This window comes from Procambarus clarkii, chromosome 28 (genome assembly GCF_040958095.1).
Source record: "Procambarus clarkii isolate CNS0578487 chromosome 28, FALCON_Pclarkii_2.0, whole genome shotgun sequence".
In the NCBI taxonomy this organism is placed as follows: Eukaryota; Metazoa; Arthropoda; class Malacostraca; order Decapoda; family Cambaridae; genus Procambarus; species Procambarus clarkii.
Window position 1 is genome coordinate 4,051,240 of NC_091177.1, and position 12,189 is coordinate 4,063,428.

Genomic DNA, 12,189 nt, shown 5'->3' on the forward strand with positions numbered 1-12,189 from the left:
ATGCTTTAGAAATTATAATTACTGTATCAATATAAAGTGGAGATAATACTTTAGAAAATAAATTATATTGATGTAGTTTTCTTTTTCTTGTGCAAGTGTAGGGACCCATAGCCTCAGAGAAGAAAATAAAGAGTACTCAGAGAAGACCTTGTGGATCCTCACTGAACACTTTGATATTTTCTTCTCCTATCACCCCTTTTCTTTTTTATATGTGTGATGTAGGTGTATTTCTACTTAGTAAAATACTAGACGAGTTAGTAATACAAAATACTAGGAGTTAGTAGCACAAGGTAGGATAAATTATAGGTTAGACAATATTTTATTTCATCAAAAAGGGAATTCCATATGTTGGGTCCTTTTATCTGCATGGCGTGCTTGCATAAACTCTGGGAATATAAGAAATATTTCTGGTGTGATGTTCATAGGTTATAATACATGCATCTCTGAAGAGTTTCAAAATAGGATTAGAATTTAGGAATAAGGCTCTGTGAGTGCATTGAAAGAATATGTGGAGCGAATTTATGTTTGGCATGTTCAAGGATTTAAACAGAGGGCCTTTGTGCTGTCTGAACACAGAATGTTATAGTTATGATAGCTGATTTTTGCTGGGTGATGTTAGGCTTTAGTTAGTTTATAGTTGTTGACACGCATGCGCAGATAATATAGTTTCTTGTACAGTGCTTGTTACCTGAGTTCGTAGGTTTCTGGTTAGGCAAAACAGCTGCTACGCAGTTGCGAATTAAGAGAACGGGCTGAGCGAGCCATTGGTGCGTTCGTGTGAGGACTATGACGTCAGAAGTATATTCGTGTTTGTGATGTCGGGCGATTCGTGCCGGGACGATGACGTCACCAACATCCGAGTATGTGAAGCCCTGCGATTGGTGGGTTCGTGCCAGTGCAGTGACGTAAGGAGCGCCCAGGTGCGTGAAGGCTGGCTATTGGTTGGGCCGTGGCGGGCGAGTGCGTATTGGGTGGTGGGGTGCCGGGTGCCACCTACCCTGGGAGAGAGATGGAAGCGCTCAGGTGTTGGCGTAGCGGTACCTGGTGTGTCCCGTTAGTACCCCCTAGCCCTCGGACCCCACCTTGCCTCTGTCTCCTCCCTCTCGCCCCCTCCCTGTCCACCTGTCTCTTCCCTCTCATCCTCCCTGTCTACCTGTCTCCTCCCCCTCTCATCCTCTCTGTCCACCCGTCTCAAATTCAAATGTTTATTCGGGTAAAGTACATACATACAAGAGGTGATACAAAAATTTATAGATTTATAGATAGAGCTAGTACATACAATGCCTAAAGCCACTATTACGCAAAGCGTTTCGGGCAGGACAAACATTAAAGACTAAAACTTAATACTAATTGAGATTAAAGTATGAAATGTGTTGAGAAAAAAATAAAAATAAAAAAGGGGGGAACATGGCTGAAAAAGCAGCACAAATACAATTAGGTCGACAAACAGCATTGTTTAAAAATAACAGACATGGGTTGATAATAGAGGGGTAAGGTAGGTTACAGGGAATTTATTAGGTAGTGCTTCGTTTTTATCTTAAACTGGTTGAGAGAGGTACAGTCTTCAACATGGTTGGGAAGGTCATTCCACATTCTGGGGCCCTTGATTTGTAGAGCATTTCTAGTTTGATTAAGTCGTACTCTTGGAATAACAAGACGGTATTTGTTTCTGGTGTGGTGCTCATGGGTTCTGTTACGACCTTCAGTGAAGCTTTTGAGGTCAGGATTGGCATTACAGTTCAGCGTTCAGTTCTCTCTGTCATCCTCTCGTCTCTCTCTCTCATCCTCCTGTCTCTCTCTCTCTCTCTCTCTCTCTCTCTCTCTCTCTCTCTCTCTCTCTCTCTCTCTCTCTCTCTCTCTCTCTCTCTCTCTCTCTCTCTCTCTCTCTCTCTCTCTCTCTCTCTCTCTCTCTCTCTCTCTCTCAGGGAGGGACGGAGGGTGAGTGGAAGAAGACTGACCCACGCGTGCTGGACCATGCTGGACTGACCCACGTGTGCTGGACCATGCTGGACTGACCCACGTGTGCTGGACCATGCTGGACTGACCCACGTGTGCTGGACCATGCTGGACTGACCCACGTGTGCTGGACCATGCTGGACTGACCCCACGTGTGCTGGACCATGCTGGACTGACCCACGTGTGCTGGACCATGCTGGACTGACCCACGTGTGCTGGACCATGCTGGACTGACCCACGTGTGCTGGACCATGCTGGACTGACCCACGGGTGCTGGACCATGCTGGACTGACCCACTGAGCCCGTCTCCTCGTACCAATGGTCGGAAATGTCATGCACAAAAGAAAGTCTCACCGGAAACTTGGCCTTTGTCCAGTGGCTCCCTCTGACCACCACGCTCTTGGGCTCATCCTGGGCTCACCCTGGGCTCACCCTGGGCTCACCCTGGGCTCACCCTGGGCTCACCCTGGGCTCACCCTGGGCTCATCCTGGGCTCACCCTGGGCTCATCCTGGGCTCACTTGACGCTCACATGGAACTTGAGGGTCACCCCTGGAAGCATCCTCATCTCACTTGAGGTGATTGAGACTGTAGCAGGATGTTGGAGGATGAGGGAGACTGTAGCAGGATGTTGGAGGATGAGGTAGACTGCAGCAGGATGTAGCAGGATGATGTAGACTGTAGCAGGATGATGTAGACTGTAGCAGGATGGTGTAGACTGCAGCAGGATGTCCCAAGACCATGATGCGGGTGAGTAACCTCGGGGAAGCCGTCTCATGCATATCACCACTCCACTTTCTGCTTCTTCACTTTGGTGTCAGTATCAAGTGTTTTAATCCCCCGTTTGGGCCTTCACTGATCCAAGAGCTATTTGTGTGTTATTCCAGCTGTAAGTGTTGATGCTGTTTATAAAGCATTGGGAGAGTTTGTTTTGCAACGTGTATGTATGCCTCGTGTGTGTTGTTTTTTTAGATTGATTTATTGTAGTTGTAGAATGAAGAGTAGCCGGAAGATGACCTGGGTGTTTCATTGTATAACTCGGGGGTGTTTTATTGTATAACTCGGGGGTGTTTCATTGTATAACTCGGGGGTGTTTCATTGTATAACTCGGGGGTGTTTCATTGTATAACTCGGGGGTGTTTCATTGTATAACTCGGGGGTGTTTCATTGTATAACTCGGGGGTGTTTCATTGTATAACTCGGGGGTGTTTCATTGTATAACTCGGGGGTGTTTCATTGTATAACTCGGGGGTGTTTCACAGCTTAGATGTGACCATAGGAGCCGCGGGAGCGTTCAGGGATAAAAGGTCACCCAGATATGAGAAACCGAAGCGGTTGTGCAAGGGGTAAATATTGGCAATGAACACATTATATTCCATATCAACTCTAGAGTTGCCAGCGTTTAGCTTAGCTCATCTATTATGCATTCCGTAGCCCATCGGAGTGGAGCAGGTTACGGGCGCCTGACAGCTGAGTGGACAGCGCTTCGGATACGTAGTCCTGAGGTTCCTGGTTCGATCCCCGGTGGAGGCGGAGACAAGTGGGTAAAATGTTTCTTTCGCCCCTGATGTCCCCTGTTCACCTAGCAGTAAATAGGTACCTGGGAGTTAGACAGCTGCTACGGGCTGCTTCTTGGGGGTGTGTAACCAAAAGGAAGCCTGGTCGAGGGGACGCTTAGCCCCGAAATCATCTCAAGATAACCATAAGATAACCCAGGCATATAATAGGTGGAGGAGCGGGAGTGGAGGAGGTTACCCCAGGCATATAATGGGTGGAGGAGGGCTGCCAGCCGCCGGGCCTGGCTCCTGTGGTACTGAAATTTTCTCACGGGGGAGAAAGTTTTGTTGCGTGTCGGACAGAAAGACAGATGATGATCACAACATGACTGCTCTATTGTGGCAGTCTATCATCACAAGAATATTGGAATTTCTCGTACTGTCGAATGTTTCGCTGGTGGTGGTGGCAATATATATATATGAGGCGATTTCCAAGTTTACACAAATTGATCTGAAAGCCTAAACATGTTAGATTTAGATACCATAGGCCCATTTTTTTTCCTGTGGTGTCCAAATATTGTGCCTTGTTGAGATTAAATTTGATGCCTCTGAACGTGAGACACTTTGGACCGTTTAAAACTGAGCACGGTTTTGGCAGTTCGGCGGGTAGGCGGTTCCATAGGGAAAAGAAACGGTGTGGAGTAGTTGAGTTCATTTATTATGCGCCCCAAACCCATCTTGTGGGCGATATAGTGGAAAGAGTTACAGAGGCACGTAATGGGCTCAGGGACTGAACCCTACTTTGAGGTGCTTCCGGGGCTTAGCGTCCCCGCGGCCCGGTCGTCGACCAGGCCTCCTAACCCCACAATAAGTTTCGATGAGATCAGTCATGACCAATGTTTTTTGTTTTCGTGGAGATTTATACACGTCCTGAGATGATGATCACAACCTTTCCTGGTATGAGAGTTGGCTTCGTTCTGGGATGATCATTGTCACTCTGCGTTGAACGCTATCCAGTGCACTGATGTATTTTTATAAGTTGATGTCATCACGCTTCATTATTTTCCTTTAATCTTAGGGTTTCACTTGATTGTTCCAATTTTTCCGCGTCTATTTGTTGAGAAGCTTATCAAACACCAGTGGAATGATTGTCTTCCACAAGATGGGTATGGGGTGCATAATAAATGAACTAAACTAACTAACTTTTCTGTAGCAAAGGGTGTTTAATTTATTTATTTATTTATTTATTTATTTATTTATTTATTTATTTATTTATTTATTTATTTATTTATTTATTTATTACAATATGAAAGAAGGTACAGTGGACACTACACTACACTACACACAGAAATCACAATAGCGTGATGTATCGAATGAACACATCCACAAGGGTCGTGACGAGGATTCGAACCTACGTCTGAGAGCTCAGACGTAGGTCAGTCGATTAAGGTAGCGTCTGGGATGCTCTGAGACGTAGGTTCGAATCTTCGTCACGGCCCTTGTGGATTTGTTCAAGGTACAGTGGGCTATGAAAGTACATATGGCGGTGATTAAGTGGTACATTCTGTTGTTATTGTTTGATATTCAGCTCCTGGGAACCAACAGTTGGAAGCAGCATGGGCTATGGTGATCCCGTAATGGACTTACCTGGCACAGATGTGCGGTACATTCTTGCAAAGTCGCTAACAAAGAATTTGCAAAGAATTTAAAATTAGTAGGTGAAACTATCAGTCTTGAATACAAAAAATATGACAGGTATAAAAAAATGACAGAATTTGAATTCACATATTTACTATATCGGTATAAAGTGGAGATAATTTATTTTATTGATGCAGCTGTATTTTTAGACAGTGAAGTACTAGGTGAGTTAGTGGTACAAAATACTAGGTGACTTAGTATGTTGTTGTTGTTGTTGTTATAGATTCAGCTACTCGGAACAAGTTCCAAGTAGCACGGGCTATGGTGAGCCCGGATGAAGCACAAGGTGAGATACTATGGGGACGGAATTGATTACTTCATCGTTGTATCTTAGAATAATGTATAGGTCAGGGAAAGGAATGGGTTGATCAGGAGAAAGCGCCAAGCCATTACCACTATATTTATTTTAGTTATGTATTTATTTTTTATTTATTTTTATATATATTTTTATATATTTTTTTATGTAAAGCATTTCGGGCAGGTCCTTAATCTAAAAGATAGCACTACATAGCACTTGGGAGGGATCAGGACAGGGATTTGGGAAATTGAAATTGAAATAAGTTTATTGAGGTAAAATACACACAAAGGGATGAGGTAGCTCAAGCTATTCTCACCCTGTTCAGTACATCGTGTTAATACATACATATACACACATCACAAACATTAAACATATTACCAAACATTCTGAGAGATAAACATATACATTTCCTGGGATTTGGGACGGGACGATGGAAAGGAATGGTTTCCAACCACTTGGAGGTGTCGGGGATTGAACACCGACCTGCATGAAGAAAGACCGTCGCTCTTCTGTCTACTACCGGTTAAATAATGTTTGACCTAATTGTGTATTTGCATGGGCTGTTTGCATATATTTAGTCTGCGAATATCAAAGACCGTTTTTTCAGGTGTTATGCTCGTGGATTCTATTACATGTTTCTAGGTAGAGTTTCAAAATGGAATTAGAATTTAGGAATAATTCTTTATAAGTGTAAATAGCACAAAAGAATGTGTGGAGTGAGTGTATGTTTAGCATGTTCAGGGATTTGAACAGAGGCGCTGCGTGCTGTCTGAACACAGAATTTGTTATATGACTTGAGAATGGTCCACAATCGACTTGAGAATGGTCCAGGACGGACCGAAACGTCATCGTCCCTTCACCTTCTAGTGTGTGGTCTGCTCAGATTACTTTAGCCACGTTATTGTGACTCATCGCCTGCATACATAATTTGTTATAGTTATTATAGCTGATTTTTGCTGGGTGATGTTGGGCTTTAGTTAGTTTTCAGTTTGTCGACACCCATGCGCAGATAATATAAGGTAGATAGGGATAGATTAGCGAGTACTGAAGAATGGGAATAGCAGATTGGGGGACACAATATTTTTTGAGAGTATACCAAGAGGTTTAAAGACTTCTTGACTATGTGCTGTAATGTGAGTACTGAAGTTAAGTCTCTTTATATACAAGCGAAGGAACTTTCCCTTACTTTTACTATCAATGTTTACATTGTCTCTCTCAATGTGTTCGATGATTTGTTTCCAAATAAGGTGTCTCCGTGGTGAAATTTCCAAATTCAGTCTCCGTGGTGTAGTGGTAAGACATTCGCCTGGCGTTCCGCTTTGTCATGGGTTCGTATCCTGGCCGGGGAGGATTTACTGGGCGCAAATCCTTAACTGTAGCCTCTGTTTAACGCAACAGTAAAATGTGTACTTGGTTGTAACAACGATTCTTCGCGGCGGGGATCGTATTCCAGGGACCTGCCCGAAACGCTACGCGTACTAGTGGCTCTACAACCATGTAACAACTCTTGTATATATCTAAAAAAAAAGAGGTGTAGTAGGCCTTTTCTATGTTTAGTGTAAGCTTGGATATTAAGATAGTTGAGATGATTTGTCATGTGCTCTTCATGTTTCCTTTCACTTCTGTAGATCTGTTTGCAAAATAGAATAGTTTAGCCCCTTGTTATTATATTTAAGTGTTGGTGAGTGTCTTTTTACTAATTATTTTATAACTAGACCAACTCAATGTTTTTGTAATTTTCATGTATTTTGTTAATTGCGTTGTAAATAGCCCACCGTATGGAAGAGGGCCGATGTATTCCAGTTCATAAAAGGAAGAGCCGGTCATTAGTCGGCAATTACAGACCAGTGTCACTCTTGTTAATTACTGATACAATATTGACCACAATAATTAATCTCACCCCTAGGTGTTGCGTGTATACTCCAACACTTTATTACTCGTTCATGAAGCAGGTGACTAACTTTTACATATACATGAGAGAGAGAACGCCAACTGTTACAAGGCTCATTAATTAAAGCCTGCAGCAATTTCTTCCCGGAGTAGACAATGGCATCTTAAATTTGGGCCAGAGAAAACACAGGCGAAGATCATAACGAGACGGCAAGCCATTCACCCTGGGGGACACTCATATGAATGAGTGAACTAAAATCTTGAGCTTAATGATGAAGTTGACATCTCGGCTATGAAGTTTGACCGTACAATAACCACGAACATATACGTGTTGAAATTGCACAGCAGGTAGGAGCAGCAGTCAAAAAAAGCTAACCAAACCCTTGGAATAATCACGCGTACCCTTGACTTTATGGTAAGGAAGGCAGTTGACCAGATCACACACTAGAAGGTGAAGGGACGACGACGTTCCAGTCCGTCCTGGACCATTCTCAAGTCGATTGAGAATTGACTTGAGAATGGTCCAAGACGGACCGAAACGTCGTCGGCCCTTCAATTTCTAGTGTGTGTGGTCTGGTCAACATACTTTAGCCACGTTATTGTGATTCATTGCCTGAACAAGGTAGGTGGTGATTCAATTATATAAACCTCTGGGGCGACCCCCAATTTGGATTACTGTATCCAAGCATGGAGACCCCATCTTCAGAAGGACATAGCTGTTCTGGAGAGAGTGCAACACCGGGCAATTAGCCGGTATATGATAATTAGACATCTTATTACTGAAGAAAAATGATTTCTCACAAGGTCCTGTTGTTGTTGTTATTTTAGATTTAGCTACTCAGAATGAAATGTCCATGTAGCACGGGCTATGGTGAGCCCGTAATTGAGTTCGGTTATTCGCGATAACCTTGTTACTCTGATATTTGGGTCAAAGTTTTAAATGGAAGTGGGGTTTCCTCCTTTTTCCCTGTTTCTTTTTCGCTTCTGTTTTAGTCGTGTTCACAAGGTCCTAATTGTGGACTCTTATGACTCCACTCACGGGTCAGGTGTTCACGCTTTGCTCTTAAGAAAGTCACTGTGGTGGATGATGTTCTTGTGCTCTGTCTAAAGTTTACTAGTGCGAGCTAGTAGACTAGACTAGTATCTCTTGAGTCCACGTATGAGTAACCATCCCGTGAGATAGGGATATTAGATGAATTCATGGCTAGCTTTTGATCCTGACACTGTGGTCTTTCATATAGAACACAGACGCAACTTGTGTGTGTGTACCTAACAACTTTAATAGAAATAAATTAAAACCAACATGAACCCTCAAGCCAGACTGTCGTTCAGCACATTCTTACCCGCATGCACACTCACTCACTCACTCACTCACGCACTCTCGCAGTTGTAAATACAGGATGCCAACAGCCATTGAGTTAGAGAGCACACATGTCGAATGGATCGTTAGGTTGCGATGAGCTGGAGTTTACTTTCTATAAAACGTGTAGGCTACATAGAGTAGGGGGAGGGAGGAGGGGCGGTCGTCACCTAGTTACCTAGATAAGCAACAACAGCACAGGAAACCCTGCCTCGGTCAATCATTGTTTTCACTCTTGTCTTGTCACGCATGGTGGGACCCTCCTACCCCACCCTCCCTCGCCATTTTTCCCGCCTGCAAAATCACCTATTGCAACTCGCCCTCCCACCTCTCTCTCTTTCTCTGTCTCTCTCTCTGTCTCTCTCTCTCTGTCTCTCTCTCTCTCTGTCTCTCTCTCTCTTTATGCAGTAATTACTATCTTTGTTGTACCTACTTCGTTTTTTAATAGGGTGGGGAGGTGGGAGGAGGCGTCGACAAGCCGCCAGCTTCCTGTCCTCGTGGAGGCCACTAGGGTTAGTGCCCCCCCCCCCTCGGGTAAATCAGGTGAAACATGACTGACGTTGGAACTGTTTGTGGTAGCCGAGTTGCTAATAACACTATTGCCACTCTTCCTCCTTTCGCTGGCACTCGTCCTTTCCTTTCCCCACCTAACCTGTCTTCACCTTCACTACAACACCGCCCAACACAGTTTGGAATGTATTATATATAAATTTACACTCAATTCTTATATTTACCGGAAAAGAATACAGCAGGGGGAGGTTATCTTGAGATGATTTCGAGGCTTTAGTGTCCCCGCGGCCCGGTCCTCCACCCCCAGGAAGCAGCCCGTGACAGCTGACTAACACCCAGGTACCTATTTTACTGCTAGGTAACAGGGGACATAGGGTGTAAGAAACTCTGCCCAGTGTTTCTCGCCGGCGCCCGGGATCGAATCCGGGACCACAGGATCACAAGTCCAGCGTGTTGTCCGCTCGGCCGACCGGCTCCCACCCGGGAGGGGTACATATAATAAACTAAGAGAGTTTGTTACGCTGTCTAGTTAGTTTAGCTCATTTATTATTCAAACTCATTCTGTGAGAAGTAATGCACCATATACTCATTAAAATTTCTCAACGTCAAGAAAGTCGCACTAAAGTGCACTTTACCCTAATCTATCAGAGAACCCAAAACAGAAAACGGGACACTAATAAACAGCGGGTTTGGCGGGTGCATGGAATAGACTTTAGGCCTTTGTTAATGAGGACGGGACGGATCCAGTGGGCAGAGAATTTTTTTTATCTAAGTTTACACCCACATGCATGCCCACTATAGTAAACAAACTTGGTATACTTGGCCGGTATTTCTGGTAGATTACTTTAACATTCTTAAACGTTTGTGATACTAAATCTATTTTATATTTTCAGATCATCCTTGACTGGAGGCAACGTTTGACGGTACTGTCCAGGAGCAAGGCCCGGGGCGCAGGGTGACCAATGGCGCCTGCTGACCTGTGACCAGCAGGACTTGGCCGGCACGCTATGTCCAGACCTCCACACACCAGGTACTGTAGTGTCCAGACCTCCACACACCAGGTACTGTAGTGTCCAGACCTCCACACACCAGGTACTGTAGTGTCCAGACCTCCACACACCAGGTACTGTAGTGTCCACACCAGGTACTGTAGTGTCCACACCAGGTACTGTAGTGTCCAGACCAGGTACTGTAGTGTCCACACCAGGTACTGTAGTGTCCACACCAGGTACTGTAGTGTCCACACCAGGTACTGTAGTGTCCACACCAGGTACTGTAGTGTCCACACCAGGTACTGTAGTGTCCACACCAGGTACTGTAGTGTCCACACCAGGTACTGTAGTGTCCACACCAGGTACTGTAGTGTCCACACCAGGTACTGTAGTGTCCACACCGGGTACTGTAGTGTCCACACCAGGTACTGTAGTGTCCACACCAGGTACTGTAGTGTCCACACCAGGTACTGTAGTGTCCACACCAGGTACTGTAGTGTCCACACCAGGTACTGTAGTGTCCACACCAGGTACTGTAGTGTCCACACCAGGTACTGTAGTGTCCACACCAGGTACTGTAGTGTCCACACCAGGTACTGTAGTGTCCAGACCTCCACACACCAGGTACTGTAGTGTCCACACCAGGTACTGTAGTGTCCACACCAGGTACTGTAGTGTCCACACCAGGTACTGTAGTGTCCACACCAGGTACTGTAGTGTCCACACCAGGTACTGTAGTGTCCACACCAGGTACTGTAGTGTCCACACCAGGTACTGTAGTGTCCACACTGTGTGCTGTAGTGTCCACTATTCCGTTCCACAGACCGGATACTAAAGGTCGAAATTGACTCATGTCTTAACACAATTCGTCTCTTGTGTATTTTAATAAATATATTTGATTTGTATTAAGCAGAAAATCAGTCTGGTAAGAAGTTTTAATATCTAACTTACTGGGTTAATATGCTGTAATAAAATGATGCAGGTTAGTAATTGTCATTCAGCATCATGTCGACTAACTTTACTGAGAACAGGTTGTGTCAGATCATGTAGTATGTGGCGTGATCTTCACTATTCTATGGCATGTCATGGCACTGAATAAATGTTTATGAACATTAACACGGAAAGTTAACATGGAAAGTTTTTCCTAGTGTGGTTCTTCGTGATCAGTGTTCCTCGTGGATTTATGAGCTGAAAGATCTGGCCTCACAAATCCGCATCCAATATGGCAGTCCTTGTTTAAATATAGGAAAACCAAAACGCAGATATGGTATGTGGTATATGGACTGTGTGAAGGCATTTAATAAATGTAACCATCGAGTGATAGCTTACAATATGTGGTCCAAGGGAATATTACTACAGAAAGTACTGGATCAGTCATGTTCTGTAATGGATATACAGTACTGTATAAGCATGTGGGCTGTGGCAAGCAGAAGCCTGACTGATTAAATTCTTAGAAGCCTTGCCTCATGCTGTGCTTGATGAATAAAATAACCCTCGGAGCTGATTGCAGGTAATACAGGTAATCCCTTTTGTGATCTCTCATGACGATTGTGGTCCCTCATGATTAATGCGAGTTTCATCATGATTAGGTGGTTGATCGTGACCAATTTGGTTCCTCATGATTAGTGGGGACTATCACAATCAGCATGGTTCTTTATGATTAGTGGGGACTATCACAATCAGCATGGTTCTTGTGATCAGTATGGTCTCAGGACCAATGTAGTTCTTTATAGCCAGGGTATAATAAAATGTATGGTAGGTTTAGGTATTGTGGTGCCATGTACCGTTTAACAGTGAAGTATATTTTGGTGCACTGCAGGTAGCGGGTCTTCTGTGGCCAGTATTACTATGGTCTCCTCATCATGGGGCGTCCTCCTCCTCATCCTCTTCCCAGCGCTGGTTTCAGGTATGTCTCTCCACAGTGTAGCCCCTCATCACTCCGAGCAGGTGAATCTCACTGTCATCTTCTAGAAAATGAGTCTCACAAGGT

The 12,189-nt window shown here is 44.4% G+C and overlaps 1 protein-coding gene across 3 annotated transcripts in view; it reads left to right on the forward strand.

Annotated features, from left to right (window-relative positions):
- Positions 1-12,189, forward strand: part of LOC123754993 (sphingomyelin phosphodiesterase) — a 46,070-nt gene that overhangs the window by 11,990 nt on the left and 21,891 nt on the right. For 2 of the 3 annotated variants that reach the window (XM_045737360.2, XM_045737362.2), the window contains exons 2-3: positions 10,101-10,237; positions 12,019-12,105. In XM_045737360.2, coding sequence (XP_045593316.1) covers positions 12,048-12,105 — 58 coding nt within the window. In that variant the 5' untranslated portion in view covers positions 10,101-10,237; positions 12,019-12,047. Of the gene's footprint in view, positions 1-10,100; positions 10,238-10,807; positions 10,824-12,018; positions 12,106-12,189 lie in introns of those variants that run through there. The other variant, XM_069332808.1, reaches the window with a different exon arrangement.